Raw genomic sequence first — 17,615 nt, 5'->3', positions numbered from 1 at the left:
ACTAAACTAAGATCAAATAAAAAGCTCTAGAGTAAATAATTTTCCTTACTCTCATTTGTAAAAAAAAAAAAAAGAAAAAAAAAAAAGTCTAATGTAAATATTCTGTTTAGAATGAAAAATAGCGTTTATGGCAACACCAGCACAACCTGAACGTAAAGCTGAAACCTACTTTTCCTGTAGCTGCAACTGTAGCCCCTATCACACTGAATATCAATATAATAGATTTTTAAAACAAATATCCTTATTGTAGTAGGTGAATTTTGATATATAAATTAATATAACGTATAGGCTACTGATATATACTGTTGCTGTATATAGGCTACATTTGTTAAAGAATGTAGCTATCTTATGATCAACACCACCCTCTGGTGAAGAGCTTGTACATATTTCAATGATTAATACCCGAAACGAAAGCGAAACAGCACTTACTCTTTGCTTCATCACGGTAAGTGTTTGTTTCATCTGTTTATGTGTAATTAGGCCTGTGCGCAAAATAAATGGTAATGACACAACAACAACAAAAAGTATACATTGGTTTAAACGACACCCGTTACAAAAAAAAAATGACTGTGTTAATTGTGTGATGTTTTGTTAAAAAGGCAGACTTGTAAGACGCAGCGTAAACTGTATGACAAGCGAAAGTATTTAATGTCAGCATTTTTCCTCAATGTTTTCAAAAACGAACAAAACAAACAAGTGTATGCTGGCGCCTAATAAAGTGTTTAATATAGCTATTTAATTTAAATTGTTTTACAGCCCTTTTGGCGAAGTCAACAACTCAAGGTGTGTCGTTGAACTTCATGTAGTTCATACTAAAGCATAAGTTTAGTAGCCAAACTTAACCAGCCGTGTTCAGACGATAAAAATATTCGATTAAATGAAAAACAAGGTGGTCATATAGATTATAAACTCTTCTGTCCTAGGTAACAGTGCTTTCTGTTTGTTCACAGGTTCTTGCGTAGGTAGAAATGTCTGCTGAGGTAAAGGAAGTTCTTCTGGCAAATACTTTTTTTTTTTGGCATCTATTCTCTGTTCAATAATGACCCTGTTTGTCATTTTGTTTGTCCACTTAGGATTTCAGTATTGTTACAGACAGTGAGGCTTTGAGATGTCAGGAGGTACTGGAGATCAACAAATACAAGGTATTATTTTACAATACAAATGGCTTGTAATATACCTGTCAACCAGAATACAAGTTAGGCCTGTTAATCGTTATGTCATCTCATCTGTCCACAGGAACAATATGAAGCAATATTGAAGGAACAACAAATACTGAGAGATGGCGTAAATAACAACAAATACTTTGCCAACGAATTTAAACAACGAGCTAATGAAAAGAAAGTGATGTCTGAAGAAGAAAACAAGAAACGTACTAATTCAATTCAGAAAGAGAAGGTCCATATAAATAAATGTACAGACACTCATATCTCCTAATTTAAAGATATTTAATTAAAAAAAAATTGTGGTAATGGGTTCCTCTGTGCAGGAGAAATGCAGATGTGTGCAGGAGGAGAACACCAAGCTGCAGAAGGAGATCCTGAAAATAAAGGAGGAGATGCAAAGCTTGGACCATAAAAACAGCAGTCTGAAAAAGCAAACTGAGGTTTAAAAGTGTCAAAATAAATATATTCACGCTTATTTTAGCTGCAACCATTGCACTGAATTGGCTGTGTGGCTCTAAAGTATATCAGTGCAATATGTTGAAATACTTTTTGGTAATAATCTAAGCATTTTTTTTAACTACATTTTCCCTTATATTCATGTAAATTTGAACCTAAAATCGCAATGTTTATTTAAAAAACTCCATGGACACTTTAACAACTGAGATTATTAACAAGGCTCTACATTGACTCCACAGATCTCTACAGCGGTGCCTGAGAGGAAGGTTGTGTTTCGGGGAAATTCAAAAGAGGGAGCCCATGCTGTGAGTTTTGATGTGAATCCCCGAATAGTTTATCCGATGGAGGGTGGAACAGCACTGATCACCTTCGAGGAAAAGGATGGTATGTAATTGTCAAAATTTTTTAGCATCATCACAATAAGAAACAATGTCAGAAGTGCTTAAAGGTTCACCTGTAATAAAGGATAATTCATCATAATTTACTCATGCCATTCCAAACCTGTATGACTTCTTTTCTTCTGTGGAACACATTTTTCTACTTTTTTTGAACATACAATGAAAGGCTTTGGCGTCAGAGACATCACTGACTGCAATGCACTGCATTGTGTACAAAGATGTTTGAAGGCCTACTAACACAATACATTAAGGCCCCCCTCTTAACTTATTTTAACACATGGCCACTCTTTCTTTAAATTAATAACTGAAAGTAACTAAAATAATGATAATTAAAATTTAAAAATTAAATAATGTAGTTTAAGTTTTAGCAATCCAATTAAAGTACTGGAAAAAGATTAATCTTTTTATTTTTATATTAATTAATTTTTTACTCAGGATTTTACCTAACAGACAGAAAAATGTATATACATTATAAAAATGTCATCACTTTTTAAGATTTTATCGATTTTTCACATTATTTTCTTGCTTTAGAAATCACACTTTTATAATTAGGCTTCCTCATATATTCAGGTTTTCTAAGTCTGTAGAAACCTTGGTTCTTCAAAGAAGAAAAAAAGTTGTTGAGGGGTTGAAATGAAATAAGAAAATTATGTTTTTATTAGTTTGAATTGTTTTTAATAGTATGTTTCTTGAAGCCCCGTTAGAAGTTTGCTGAGTACTGCTAGTGGGTCTGGGCCCTCTGGTTATGAACCACCTTTTCACACTGAGACACTAAAAGGACTGTCTATCACACATACCAGGGCCTCTTGTGGCTTATTGCTTTATTAACCTCTCTTCAAATCTCTTTTGATGCTACATCTTAGTGGCTCAGAATATATTGAACCTAAAGGAACATTCGGTGCAACTTGGAGACTGTACCATCACTTTGCAGACTGAACCCATTCAATTCCTGGTGCCCAGCTATGTTGAGGTAATGGAGACAAGCTGACTTTTTGGGATTGCATTGTGTTTCTATGGACTAATGTGACATAAAACAACACTCTCTCTCCATCTGTTAGATGGAAACACAAGTGTGCCCACGCAGAATCCTAGTCTCCAACCTGCCAAAGGAAGAATCTGAGGAGAGAGTACTAGACAAACTGGACATCCATTTCTCTCGGACAAGGAATGGAGGCGGCGAGGTGGAGAACAAAGACATGCTGCACGACTCTGGCACTGTGGTCATTACCTTCTTAGATGATAACAGTAAGTTAACTAAATTCATTCAGTCTGACACATCTCAGTGTATGATGCTTGAGGTGTTTTTTTAATTGTTTCTATTTGTCTTCAGTTGCCAAAGGTCTCTCCGACAAACAAGATCATGATGTAGACTTTGGTAAGAAGAAGCACAAGGTGAAAGTCACTCCATTCCTCAATGGCGAGATTTCACAGATGAAGGTAAGAAGAATCAAGTATGTCGCAATAACTTCAACTGTTAATGCTGCATTGTTTATGATGTAAACTGACCGTTGCTCCCTTTCAGGTCTGTGACTCAGAGTGCGTGCGCACAGTGCTGCTGACGGGTATCCCCGACATCATGGACAAAGATAACCTGCAGGACAACCTGGAGATCCACTTCCAGAAGACGGCCAATGGTGGCGGAGAGGTGGAAGGCATCCTCTACAACCCTCCAGGCCATACCACCCTGGCTTTGTTTGATGAGGACTCTCCTCAAGACAGCCAGAGCAAAAGCTAAAAACCTCTACAGCCCAGAGATCCGATGCTGCCTTTAGACAACAAAATAGATCATTAATTCATAATAGACTTTACTGAACTCCTAATTTGGGTTTATCTTGAAAAAGTTATATAGTATGGATCTCTTCACCTCTTATTTACTGTAATATTTACTTCTCTTTACCTATTACAGTAATATACTTCATTAATGGATACAGATTTGTAGTTTTTACAATTCTTAGTTGTGTTTCTTGTCTTTTAATGATGCAATCAAATTGGGTTATGGTTTAGGAGTTAATCTGAATCGCAGGAAAGATTTATCAAAATGTTATCTGTACACAAAAACAAGTCTTAAATAAATGTGCCAAAACTATATTGTGATGCTGATATTGTGAAAAAAGAAATTATAATCTGCACAATGAAAATGAAGGTTATTTGTATTTACGACCATATATATATATATGTGACCCTGGACCACAAAACCTTAAGTCGCTGGGGTATATTTGTAGCAATAGCCAAAAATACACTGTATGGGTCAAAATTATAGATTTTTCTTTTATGCCAAAAATCATTAGTATATTAAGTAAAGATTATATTTTGTAAATTTACTACTAAGAACTCTCTCTAAAATTACTAAAAACTTTTTTTTTTTTTTACTTTGCGTGACACTTAAGCACATTTGCTTGGCTGTTTTGATCTTTAGTTTTTAGTCAGTCATGCTCACTGGTGAATAACTTATTCTAATATTGTTGTCAATATGAGAAATGTTGGCAGATATGTGCTTAATTGTGACAAAGAATTCTAAATGGCACTAAAAATGGTACTTTTTCTTATACTTTTTGATTTCTTTTAGGATAAAATATGAACCAGACATGTTTTTGGTTTTTGAAATTCAGCAAATGTGTGCAAGAAACATTTTACATCCACCAAATATTAATGTTGATCAAAATTTATGCTTAATAGCCAAGCAAACTAGACTTTCAGAAACAAATATTTGTAGGCAGTTGAAGCAAAAAGCATATTACGTTTTTGGATGCAAATTGAATTTATTTGTAAAAATACAGTAACAGAAAAAGTAAAGACATCTACTGCGAAAAAAACCTTCAAACAAAACAAACCCATCATGAGTGCAGCAGCAGCCCCCTCAGCACAGTAATGACAAATGTGAAAGATACAGCCAACAAAGAGAAAGTAACAGCCAACTCCATCAGGCACTTAGACAGAGGAGAAGTGGAGTGCATGGATTAAAATACAAGTTTAACGGAAAAAAAAAGGGGGGTTTCACAATTAGCCGATAGGTATTCTAACCACTGAAACAACACCAGAAATAAGTTAAAACCGATACATTCTACATGTTCAGTGAACATTATATATTTCACAAACACATGTACATACAGGTCACATTGTTGTTCTGGATATCATATAGACAACACACACAGAGCCTAGTAATGATCACCTACGATTATCACATCAAGACTTTTCTAGTGGTCTCTAGAGCTGCTATGTCTGGGCAGTCCTGAAGCCCTTTGTGCGCGCATAAATTCAGCTCATGGTTTTAATTCATCTAAATCTGGCGAGAACACATTGTCTTTGTCCTTCTCTAAACAGACATATACAATCATTTACACTTTCTTTACAAATTTGGACTTAAAAAGACCAATTTAGTGTCTTTTGAAAGAAACAGAACTGTTTAAATTGATGCGAAATAAATAGCTGTCTGTCCTCTTGCTAGTAAGAAAGAAAATCATGATGTCTGTTCTTCTGTTACACAAACAAACGAGCAGCTCAGTGAATGAACCTTTACATTAAAGTAATCACGTGCTGAAGTCTGATTCTTCTCAACTGCCTGATTTCTTAGCACCATTCCCGCAAAATATAGTTGAAATATTAATACAGATAAAAGTTGTAGGAAAATAACATTTTAGGAGACAGAAAAAGTTTACAGATTGGATCAGTAACTATTGCAAGGAGAACATATTCGCTTGTTGCCTATAGTTGCTTATATATGGCTTGTTATGACGCTTGTGCTTAGGTTTAAGGACGATCTCTAGTGCTACAAATTGTGCCGTATGGCTATCCAAGCAAGCAAGTAAGGGCATTTGAAAAGACTGCATATATTTAATAGGTGGTTTTAGAAAGGTTGTTACTGTAGAATAACACCCCTGTCTATTTAGTCCACACACAAACACTTGAGATGAGAGGTTTTAGACATGAAACCTGCGTCAGATCGGTTAGACGATCACCGGCGCCCAGTCCCGCTGAGTGTGTCCATACTGTACATGGAGTAACAGGGTAGAGGTTTAGACCGTGTAACAATGGAATGAAAGGAATATTATTAATTCAAGGGCTATTTGAAAAACTTCTCTACCTGGATATCAGTGAGCTCCTTATGGAATCTCTTAGCAAGGTCCGGACCGTTCTTCATTGTGGGAATTTGGTAGGTCTAAAAGATTTAAATAACAAGAACTGTATTTGAAATAAATGTGCAAATGTTTATTACACTGGCAAGATACTGTCAGTGGACATTTGCATGAGAGAAGCAAAGTGTGCATTCCCTGGTTACCTGTCCTCTGTAGAGCAGACTGCCAACTGGACACACCACGCATGCAGTGCCCGAACCGAACACCTCCAGAATCCGTCCGTCATCTAAAGCGTCTATCAGCTCCTTCATTAAAACTCTGCGCTCTGTCACTTTGAAGTCCCCCTGAAAAAGATACGCACTCCTTACAAACAGTACTATGGGAGAACTATGATACAGGTATGGCAACAGATGTCTTTGTACTTGATATGCAACATGTTACTGAACAATTTTCATATTCATATATCATAGTATTTTCGTAGTATAACGTGGCATTAAAAAGAATGCCATAGTGCTAGAATGGCACGTCCTTAATGTGTCACTGATATGTCAATTACTTGAATATTATCATACAAATATGGTTTTGCAATTTGTTTTAGAGAACGCATGGAGGTGAGAGTTGAGAAACTTCCCCCTTTCCATTCTTGTTTCTCACCCATTCTCTGGCAAGGTCCAGCAGCGACTGCCTGGTGACTCCTGGGAGAATGACACCATCCAGTGGAGGGGTGACCAGCTCTTTCTCTACAAAGACATGCAAATGTAAGAAAATACATTAAGATGCATTTAAATTTACCTCCAGCAGAGGGAGACAATCATTCTTCATGGAAAACCAAAAGACTAAACGTCAACATCTTGACAAACTATACCACAGGCCACACTGCACACACAGTTTACTTGACTTAACCTTGCTATTTTGAGAGTGAGAAATGGACCAGAAGATATATATACTGTGATTTTTTTTCTTGTCAGGGCTTCCAAACCATTTTATTGATGACTTTTTTTTATTCCTTCATGATTATCGAATAAGGATTTTGAAAAATCACTTGATAGACACTACACAAACAAACAAAAAAAATTCTACCCAATAAAATATTTTACAGAAGAGCACAACTTAAATTTGAACAGTTGTTCATGATAAAGATTTCCATAACTTTAATTTTATTTATTTTCAGGACATTTCTAGGCCTGCAAATCATGATTGTTTCATATTTCCTAGTGTTTCATGACTGCAGAAACCCTGTTAAGTATTTTTTTTTTTTACAAACAAAAAAGTATGGGTAGTATGCTTTTGTTTTATTCCTAAAACAAAATAACATACGGTCTACAGAGAAAAAAATAAAATAAAAAGTTACAACTGGTCCATCCATGTCAACAAACGCACTTAAAGCGTTCACTAAAAATAGTCCACTGAAAAATTAAAATTGTCATTAATTACTCACCCTCATGTCATTCCTAAGACCGTCAATCATCTTCAGAACACAAACTAAGTCATTTTTTATGAAATCCGAGAGATTTCTGACCCTGCATAGACAGCAACGCAACTGACACGTTCAAGGCCCAGAAAGGTAGTAAGTACATCATTAAAATAGTCCATGTGACATCAGTAGTTCAACCTTACTCTCATGGAAGAGAAGACATTTTTGAATACAGGTTTGGAACGACATGAAGGTGAGTATTTAATGACAGAATTTTTATTTTCAGGTGAACTATCCTTTTAAGTGCCTTTGTTGACACACATGGATGAGTTGTGACTCTGGTTTCTGTAGACTTATTGGGACGACAACCACTGCGGAGTAGCCCAGTACTAGGGATGTGCGGGTCTAGTCGACTAGTCGACTAAACGGTACGGCTCCTGCTAGTCGACACTGAAATCAATAGTCGATTACACGAAAGAAAAAAAATTACCATAATTTTAACGTTACATTTAAAACATTTTAACAACAAGCTAAAATAAAACTTCTGAAAAATAATAAATATCAAAATATTTAAATATATAAATATTTCTGAAAGCGTATGTGGGCGTAAACTAAATTTTTACCTCAGACCTCGCATGCCTTTTCTTCATGTCAGTTGCGCGAGCTCGAAATGACCACGCGAAGAACCAGCAAGGTGTGGGATTATTTGAATTAGAAGGAAACGGAAAAGTTGTGTGTAAACTGTGTAATGTCAAATTTGCTTACAATAACTCTACTGGAGCGATGCGTAATCATATTCAATACAGGCACGTATGCGTTAGCTTGGAGGCTAGCCAAAGCCAGCAATGTCAATGTCATACACTACAACCCGCTGTTGCGCACATCCCTACCCAGTACCTGCTTGACTCGTCATATCCATAAACAGAGAGAAGTAGCTCTGGCTACAATATTTTTCCACAAGACACATGCGGTTTTGTTTATTAACCACTAAAGTGTTTACAATGTGTACCTTTAAATAAGCACATTTTGGGTACTAAAGCACACGTTTGCACATACAAAGCCATGATTTTAGACTTTAGATTTTAATTCAGGGTTTCTAGAAGCTATTCTCCCTCTCACCTCCTTTCTCTGTGGTCCAGTAGATGAAGAGATTCATGGTTCCAACCTCAGTGATCTCCTCATTCTCTCCATACAGCCAAAGGACCTGCTGGCATTTCTGCTTGACTGCCTCACTCTGAACAGCAATTGTCGGCCCGTAGTTACTAAGAAACATAAAACCACAATCACAGATGCATTCAGGCCACAAAACATTATTACACTGAAACCAAGTATTTTAAAGGAAGAGGTTTATAATGAACAGTGAAAGCACTGCAAATCATAATATAAACAGGCATCAGATCATCTGAACACTCAGGACAGCAGCGCAAGCTTTGCTTAAATGCATAATGGGACAGTAAGATAAGGACTGATAAGAGAGGTGAGTGGGGACAGATACAGCACATAAACAGAAACCAGAGCTGCATTAGTGTAAAGGGTCAGCAGACTGCAAAGAATTTACAACGATTCCAAGTTGCAACTTGTTCATGGCCAGCATACTGCAGCCTGTGCAAGCTAATGAATCTCTCCGAATAACCTGAATGTGAAAAGATACTCCAAAACTCCCAAGTGGCATGACAATGGTGGAATATACAGTTAGGTACAAATATATTTGGACACGGACACAATTTTCATAATTTCGCCTCTGTATGCCACCAGAATAGAATTAAAACGAAACAAATCAAGATGAAGCTGAAGTGTCGACTTTAAGCTTTAATTCAAGGGGTTGAACAAAAATATAACAAAATGCTTAGGAAGGAATTACAACCATTTTTATACACAGTCCCCCATTTTCAAAGGCTCAAATGTAATCGGACAAATAAATATAATCATAAATAAAATTTGTTCAGAATCCTTTGCAGGCAATGACTGCCTTAAGTCTGGAACTCATGGACATCAGCAGAGACTGGGTTTCCTCTTTTGTGATGCTTTGCCAGGCCTTTGTTGCAGCTGACTTCAGTTGTTTGTTTGTGGGTCTTTCTGCCTTTAGTTTTGTCTTCAGCAAGTGAAATGCATGCTCAATCAGGTTGAGATCAGGTGATTGACTTGGCCATTGCAGAATAATCCTTAAAAATCTCCTGGGTAGCTTTTCCTTTATGCTTCATGCTTTTCCATAAGTTGTCAGGCTTTTTTAGATGTTTTTTGACAAAGTCTAATCTGGCCCTGTTTGCACTTTGTGGTGAACCCTCTGTATTTGCTCTGGTGAAGTCTTCTCTTGATTTTAGACTTTGACAGTGACGCACCTACCTCCTGGAGAGTGGTCTTCTCTTGGCTGGTTGTGAAAGGGTTTACCATGGAGAGGATCCTCCAATCATCCACCACTGTCGTCCTTCGTGGACGTCCAGGCCTTTTTATGTTGCTGAGCTCACTAGTGCGTTCTGTTTTTCTTAGACTGAACCAAACTGTTGTTTTGGCCACTCCTAATGTTCCTGCTATCTCTCTGATGGATTTGTTTTGTTTTTGAAGCCTAACAATTGTTTGTTTCACTTGTATGGAGAGCTCCTTTGCCTGCAAGATGTGGATTCACAGCAACAGTTTCCAAATGCAAATGGCACACTTAGAATCAACTACAGAACTTTTACCAGCTTAATTGATGTAGAAATAACGAAGGAATAGCCCACATCTGTCCATGAAATGGCTTTTGAGTCAACTGTCCAATTACTTATTGTCCCTTGAAAAATGGGGGGGGAGGTACATATTAAAGAGCTGTAATTCCTTAACCTTTCCTCCAATTTTGATGTGAATACTCACAAATTATGTCATATTAAATGATGTTAATATGTTTTGGTCAGCAGCTAAAATAATAAAATTGTGCCAGTGTCCAAATATATATGGACCTAACTGTGTGTGTATATACAGTGAGGAAAATAAGTATTTGAACACCCTGCTATTTTGCAAGTTCTCCCACTTAGAAATCATGGAGGGGTCTGAAATTGTCATCGTAGGTGCATGTCCACTGTGAGAGACATAATCTAAAAAACAAAATCCAGAAATCACAATGTATGATTTTTTTAACTATTTATTTGTATGATACAGCTGCAAATAAGTATTTGAACACCTGTCTATCAGCTAGAATTCTGACCCTCAAAGACCTGTTAGTCTGCCTTTAAAATGTCCACCTCCACTCCATTTATTATCCTAAATTAGATGCACCTGTTTGAGGTCGTTAGCTGCATAAAGACACCTGTCCACCCCATACAATCAGTAAGAATCCAACTACTAACATGGCCAAGACCAAAGAGCTGTCCAAAGACACTAGAGACAAAATTGTACACCTCCACAAGGCTGGAAAGGGCTACGGGAAATTGCCAAGCAGCTTGGTGAAAAAGGTCCACTGTTGGAGCAATCATTAGAAAATGGAAGAAGCTAAACATGACTGTCAATCTCCTCGGACTGGGGCTCCATGCAAGATCTCACCTCGTGGGGTCTCAATGATCCTAAGAAAGGTGAGAAATCAGCCCAGAACTACACGGGAGGAGCTGGTCAATGACCTGAAAAGAGCTGGGACCACCGCTTCCAAGGTTACTGTTGGTAATACACTAAGACGTCATGGTTTGAAATCATGCATGGCACGGAAGGTTCCCCTGCTTAAACCAGCACATGTCCAGGCCCGACTTAAGTTTGCCAATGACCATTTGGATGATCCAGAGGAGTCATGGGAGAAAGTCATGTGGTCAGATGAGACCAAAATAGAACTTTTGGTCATAATTCCACTAAACGTGTTTGGAGGAAGAAGAATGATGAGTACCATCCCAAGAACACCATCCCTACTGTGAAGCATGGGGTGGTAGCATCATGCTTTGGGGTGTTTTTCTGCACATGGGACAGGGCGACTGCACTGTATTAAGGAGAGGATGACCGGGGCCATGTATTGCGAGATTTTGGGGAACAACCTCCTTCCCTCAGTTAGAGCATTGAAGATGGGTCGAGGCTGGGTCTTCCAACATGACAATGACCAAGCACACAGCCAGGATAACCAAGGAGTGGCTCTGTAAGAAGCATATCAAGGTTCTGGCGTGGCCTAGCCAGTCTCCAGACCTAAACCCAATAGAGAATCTTTGAGGGAGCTCAAACTCCGTGTTTCTCAGCGACAGGCCAGAAACCTGACTGATCTAGAGAAGATCTGTGTGGAGGAGTGGGCCAAAATCCCTCCTGCAGTGTGTGCAAACCTGGTGAAAACTACAGGAAACGTTTGACCTCTGTAATTGCAAACAAAGGCTACTGTACCAAATATTAACATTGATTTTCTCAGGTGTTCAAATACTTATTTGCAGCTGTATCATACAAATAAATAGTTAAGAAATCATACATTGTGATTTCTAGATTTTTTTTTTTAGATTATGTCTCTCACAGTGGACATGCACCTACGATGACAATTTCAGACCCCTCCATGATTTCTAAGTGGGAGAACTTGCAAAATAGCAGGGTGTTCAAATACTTATTTTCCTCACTGTGTGTATATATATATATATATATATATGTATGTGTGTGTGTATATATACACACACATGCCTGGAGTCATTCAAAGGGCAATGGAGTGTGACAAACAAATAAGCTCCAGCAGAAGTGCAATTGCTCTTCTGCCATGCATGATCTCACCATTAAAACAAACAAAAAGTTGCATCACTATCATCCAACAATGTGAAATTGAAAATTGGATCGTCTTACCAACAAAAGCCTCAAAAAAAAACAAAAAAAACCGTTCTGATTCAACACTACAGAACGGTAAACATTTGAAATACTTTTGCTTATACACTTACGGAAAATACAAACTGGAGAAAATGGCTGCAAAAAGTTCAGTGACATATTTCTGCTTTAATTTAACAGGGTAAACCCGACAAAGTCGGTTTCTGGGTGAGTCTCATGAATACAGAAGACCAACTGCCAAGGTCAGGATTTTTGTTAAAAAATAAGTAAATAAATGAATTTCAGTTTGTTTTTCACCAAACCCTATTGTATATCCCCAGAACACTTGGAATATGTGGCATACGACCATTCTGTGACATGTTTGCGCCTTTTTTTTCCTTCTTAGTCCAAGTTTGATGCTGGTTGCTATTCACTGCCATTATGTGAGCAGGATATTTTTTTTAAATTCTCCTTTTGTGGCCCAAAAAAAGAAAGAAGGGCATACGGAATTAGAACAACACCAGAAGGAGTAAATAAATGATTTCATTTTTTTTGGGTGAACTAAATTCTTAAACACCAAGAAGATATATTACACAATTTACTGCAACAATAACATAAAAATAAAAGCAAGAAATAGAGACAAAGAAGAAAAAGAACATTTTAATTTAAGATTTAAGACTTTTTCTCTTATCAGTGAAAAATATTTTCATTTTACTTATTACTCTACAACTCTTAAAATGTATGCTGAGGAATATATATGTAACCATGCCATTGTGAAAACTCACCCTCCCATCTTGTATTCTCCAACGCCGCCCCTCCAGGCCCGGACATATCGAGGATCTGCCAGCAATGACACCGGACTAAAGCTTCCAGTTGAAAAATAAGGTCCAACAGGCCCAATAATGACAAAGAGCAAAGCGTGACCTGTTCGAGACACACCTAGAGAAGGCTGCAAAAAGAAGGAGGGTCAGCAAAAATCAAAATCATTCAGTAAATTATATTTTAATACCAAAAGTTTCTTACTTCAGTTCCTATAAACGTTGGTCTGATGTACAGGCTGGCGTCTGTGGAGTAAGGAACCCATTCTTGGTCGATCTCAATCAGCTTACTGATACACTTTATCAGTTCGCCCTTATCAAACAACTAAGAGAGATACAGAGAGAGAATATGCTGATGGGAGAGGATACGGTACACAGATTGGCTAAGTGGAAATGTGATAATATCACAAAGCATTAGTCAATATGCTGAAGTAATGCCTAATAGAATAAAACAAACAAAAAAAGACTAACAGGCAGGCAGCTCCTCTCGGCGCTCCGGTACATGCGCTCCATATTCAGCATAGGCCTGAAGAGACGGATGCAGTTATCTACTCCCCGGAAAGCCTTCATGCCCTCAAATAGCTGAGAATAAAACAGAATATCCCAAAAAATAAAATAAAATAAAAGATTCATAAAAAATAAATTGTAACATTTTTTGGAAATTAGTCTTAAACATTAGTAAGCCCTACAGTTCACTTCAGTTCAAAATGGATCATATTAAATAAACCTATATTAAAACAAGGTCAAATAACTGTGCAGAACATTCATGGAAATACTAGCTGTAGCAACACGATTACTCAGCCTTAACAACCTCACCAAGGCATTTACTGTTAAAAAATACAGCAAAATATTATACTAATAATATGAAATACTGAAAAATTATTAAAATTCAAAATAGCCATTTTCTATTTTATTATATATTACCATGTCATTTACTCTTGTGATGGCAAAGCTGAATTTTCAGCAGCCATTACTCCAGTCTTCAGTGCCACACGATGCTTCAGAAATCATTCTAATATACTGATTTAGGGCTCAAATTCTTATTGCCATCAATGTTGAAAACAATTGTGCTGCCTAATATTATTGTGGAAATGTGATACATTGTTGTTCAGGATTCCTTGATAAATATAGAAAAGAACAGCATTTATTTAAAATAAAAAAATATTTTGTAAACTTGTTAATGTCTTTACTGTCTCTCTGTATTTCACTCTTGCTGAATAAAAGTATTAATTAAAAAAAATAAAATAAAAATTATACTAACCCCAATATTCAGAGGTATTGCATATAACATCATTGTCCAGCTGCATAATTAACTCTACATTCATCAAGATTATTTAATGTAACAATTAACTTATTTTATAAGATTTAGAATTATAAACAACTTATACATGCATAAAATAATATCAATTTTATTTTGAATAAATGAGAAAAAGATGCCATGAACCATGTGGCTGACACACTCCCTCACCTCTATGGAGTAATGCAGGGCTGAGGAAGCAGGGTGAAGGGACAGATTCTGGAAGGGCTTAATCTGAGGTGTCTCCCATCCTCCTGCTTCAGACCAGCTGACTGTCAGCATGTGGTCTGAAAACTGCTTGCCGAACACAAGTGTTGAAGGGTCTGGCCTTGGCTTCAGTACAGGGTTCCTCTCGATGGTAAGATCTGCAGCCTGACACAAACAACCGGGGAGAGAGAGAGAGAAAACGAAAAGACAGAGAGGGGCGGGGAGTAAAGCAGGCACGTGGAGAGATGTTTATTCATTATCATTGATTGCACATGCATTTGAAAAATTAATCTGGATTCATCATGCTCTTATAGAAATTGAATTAAATAAAATTGCGGTGAGAAGGGAAGGGAGGTGTTGGGGGGGAAGAAAAAGAAAGAAAGCGTGCAAGAAAGCAAAAGCACAAGGAAAAGAGACGTCAGATCCCACAAGGCGACACCGTGGCCTGCTTAACACTTCAGAAAATGCAACTCAGGATGAGCCCTAAAACCTGTGATCGAGTCAACTAAAACAAACACACAATCACAAGACCTGAGACCCAGACTGACTAGTGGTGGCATGGAAATAAAAGTAGAGCATAAACCTGGCACAACAGGTTTGTTTCAGTACCTTGAAGGAGGAGCTGACGAACCGTAACGACCCACATGACAGGGAGAGAGGCTGAAGAAAGCGTCCATTCAGGGCCTTAAAACACAGAAACAGAGTGTGACTTCAACCGTTTCCTTTCATAGCCCAATCAGACACAGAGCGTGTTGTTTTTGACAGCTGTTCATGAGATGTGAAGGTTGAGTATGCACCAGCTGTATATACCTGCATTTGTGCACAAGGAGACAGCTGGCTCACACAGTAACAGTGCTTTTAATAGCTAAAAAAACCCTCGGTGAACAAGCAAAGCAAAGAAAGCAAATGTGTGTTTGCCTATTTTACTGTAAGACGCACACTAATCCTACTTGTATTACTGTTTTCTTATCGTTTTTTATTCGTTTACATAATAAATAATGTAGCAGGGCTACACGATAGCTCTGTCGGGTGACCTCGACAAACTCTGTGCATAATTTGGCAAGCAAAAGCATTTTATGGCATGGTTTACCATTAGTTCCTGAAAAAATAACTAACATATCTTACTGCAACTAGTATTATTTTAATTATTAATAAATAACCCAATAGGTACTAGAATCGTTTTTTTTACTAGTATTAGGACTCTACTATGTAACTCAATTGTAAGATATTTTTTTTTATCTCACTATTTACAATGGATGTTTACTTTTATGTAATGACTGGTCAGAATTTTGTTGTTCCAACATTTAGAATTACATTTCAATATTAAAATCTAGTAAGACTAAACATTTAGTTACATGTAACTAAAATATAAGTACTAGTAAAACAGGAATAGCAGCAACAAGTGTCTACATTCTAGTCATAACAAGTAGGCCTAGGTAGTTAATACAGACACCAATTGATTACATTTGCAAACTGCAACCAGTAAAAGTGGAATAGTTACTTGTTGGATAGTGACTAATTAGCAAAGAAATACTGAAAAGACATTGATCACTATTACTGGAATGAATACTAGCATCTGTGTCTAATAAATAGTTACAAGTAAAACTGTAAATCCTACTGATCATTTTAGAATTATTAATAGTAATTGCTTAGGAAACTGCTGGTAACATTAAAAAAATAATAATAATAATATATATATATATATATATATATATATATATATATATATATATATATATATATATATATATATATATATATATATATATATATATATATATATATATATATATTAATGAACGATTGTTAACACGGCGCGTGCATTCATACGGAAATACGTGGAAAGCTGCTCTCACTCATTAATCTGGAGATTTACAGACAGATTTGAGTATTAGCAGCAATTCAGAGTGAAAAACAACAAATGACCTTCTGATGTTTTATCCACATATAAAAATCAAACGCTTAAAAACATGCATCTCGCTGATAATTGAAACTTGCGTGTTGTCGATTTGCAACGACGATGATCTGCGGTTTAAAGCTGCTAAATTCGGTTCTGTTAAATATACTCCAGACAGGGTGTTTAGACAGAGCCGTTAATTATTGACAGAAAGATTTGGAGATGTGTTGGGGGAGATAAGTGAAATGATCTTTGAACTCACCGTCCTGATCGCTGCCATCACTGCTGTGCTGAGATGAATGGTAAACTAGTCCGAGTGGGAGCAACAGCCTGGGACTCTCTGCGTTCCGGATTGGACCCCTAAGAAAACAGCGGCAATGTGCTCAGGGTTTGAATCCTTCAAGGGCTCTTCAATATTTATTTAAGCGCATTCGCATTGTTTTCAACACAGGCCAGTGAGATATGTGCATCAGAAGGCTCGTTTGAAATATGCTAAATGTTATTATTCGTGATGCCACCAGGATATAGGCATAAGAAGTCATATGCTGCTTTCTAAATAAGGAGGATATTTTTTATTATTATTTCTGAACACTCATATGATACGCTTAATAAATAGGTATGAGTCGATCATATCATCATCCTAATATTTATCATCTTTATATGAATTTTAAACGTCAAAGAAAACTATTCCTGTCCACCAAAGGGTTAATAGTAAGCCGCGGGTAGGCGTAACGGGTCTCTGGCATCTGATTGGATAAAAAGGTAAAGGGTCAAGGCTACGCAATCAGCGGGGTTAAACAAGGTTATGAGGAAACATTACATTCATTCATTGGCCAGTGTTACGAAGTGTATGAGGCGTTGGTCCGATCCGGTTAAATGATTGGCTTTCGGACATTTGAAGAAATATGTTCTATGTCAATACCTTCAGCTGATGAAAATAAAAATAGCCTTGTCACCTGTGTTGGTCACTATTGTAAACAAGGCTGTATGGCTTTAGATTGGATAGAAACCTAGTTTCCACTCGCATATTAAATTAAGTTGGGTTTTCTTTGAATGTCTCAAACTCTGAAATCTATATTAGGCATTGCTGCCAAATTTACATCAATCTGATTATTATTTACTTGCATGTAATGCAATGCATTTCCAGCTGTTTAATATAGTTAAGGACTA

The 17,615-nt window shown here is 36.9% G+C and overlaps 2 protein-coding genes across 4 annotated transcripts; one reads left to right on the top strand and one right to left on the bottom strand.

The window, feature by feature from the left end:
• The first annotated feature begins 295 nt into the window (after nt 1-295).
• ifi35 (interferon-induced protein 35) lies at nt 296-4,103 on the top strand. The gene is made up of 10 exons (XM_058770846.1): nt 296-445; nt 951-980; nt 1,074-1,142; nt 1,237-1,395; nt 1,487-1,603; nt 1,859-2,003; nt 2,881-2,987; nt 3,076-3,262; nt 3,348-3,454; nt 3,540-4,103. The coding sequence occupies exons 2-10, from the start codon at nt 969-971 to the stop codon at nt 3,750-3,752; spliced, it is 1,116 nt and encodes a 371-aa protein (XP_058626829.1). The 5' UTR covers nt 296-445; nt 951-968; the 3' UTR covers nt 3,753-4,103.
• Nucleotides 4,104-4,745: 642 nt separating this feature from the next.
• On the bottom strand, nt 4,746-17,092 carry bcat2 (branched chain amino-acid transaminase 2, mitochondrial). Of its 3 annotated transcripts, none has more exons than XM_058768571.1 (11): nt 16,708-17,092; nt 15,158-15,232; nt 14,513-14,713; nt 13,516-13,626; nt 13,250-13,369; nt 13,012-13,175; nt 8,624-8,766; nt 6,745-6,830; nt 6,294-6,434; nt 6,099-6,173; nt 4,746-6,003 (listed from the first exon to the last, which is right to left on the bottom strand). In XM_058768571.1, the coding sequence occupies exons 1-11, from the start codon at nt 16,723-16,725 to the stop codon at nt 5,962-5,964; spliced, it is 1,176 nt and encodes a 391-aa protein (XP_058624554.1). In that variant the 5' UTR covers nt 16,726-17,092; the 3' UTR covers nt 4,746-5,961. The 3 variants fall into 3 exon arrangements, with proteins under 3 accessions (XP_058624554.1, XP_058624555.1, XP_058624556.1); XM_058768572.1 differs by lacking the exon at nt 16,708-17,092 and adding an exon at nt 15,359-16,232; XM_058768573.1 differs by lacking the exon at nt 16,708-17,092 and having other exon boundaries at nt 14,513-14,855.
• Nucleotides 17,093-17,615: the final 523 nt, after the last annotated feature.

This window comes from Onychostoma macrolepis, chromosome 03, assembly GCF_012432095.1.
Source record: "Onychostoma macrolepis isolate SWU-2019 chromosome 03, ASM1243209v1, whole genome shotgun sequence".
In the NCBI taxonomy this organism is placed as follows: domain Eukaryota; kingdom Metazoa; phylum Chordata; class Actinopteri; order Cypriniformes; family Cyprinidae; genus Onychostoma; species Onychostoma macrolepis.
The sequence above is the reverse complement of the archived record's forward strand: the minus strand, read 5'-3'. Positions and strand labels throughout refer to the sequence as shown.

Coding starts and splice junctions, on each gene's coding strand:
- ifi35 (XM_058770846.1), top strand. Junction 1,143..1,236: donor TGGAGATCAACAAATACAAG/GTATTATTTTAC, acceptor ATCTGTCCACAG/GAACAATATGAAGCAATATT. Junction 1,396..1,486: donor ATTCAATTCAGAAAGAGAAG/GTCCATATAAAT, acceptor TCCTCTGTGCAG/GAGAAATGCAGATGTGTGCA.
- bcat2 (XM_058768571.1), bottom strand. Junction 8,767..13,011: donor GGAGAATACAAGATGGGAGG/GTGAGTTTTCAC, acceptor TATGTTTCTTAG/TAACTACGGGCCGACAATTG. Junction 6,004..6,098: donor AGGAGCTCACTGATATCCAG/GTAGAGAAGTTT, acceptor CTCCATGTACAG/TATGGACACACTCAGCGGGA.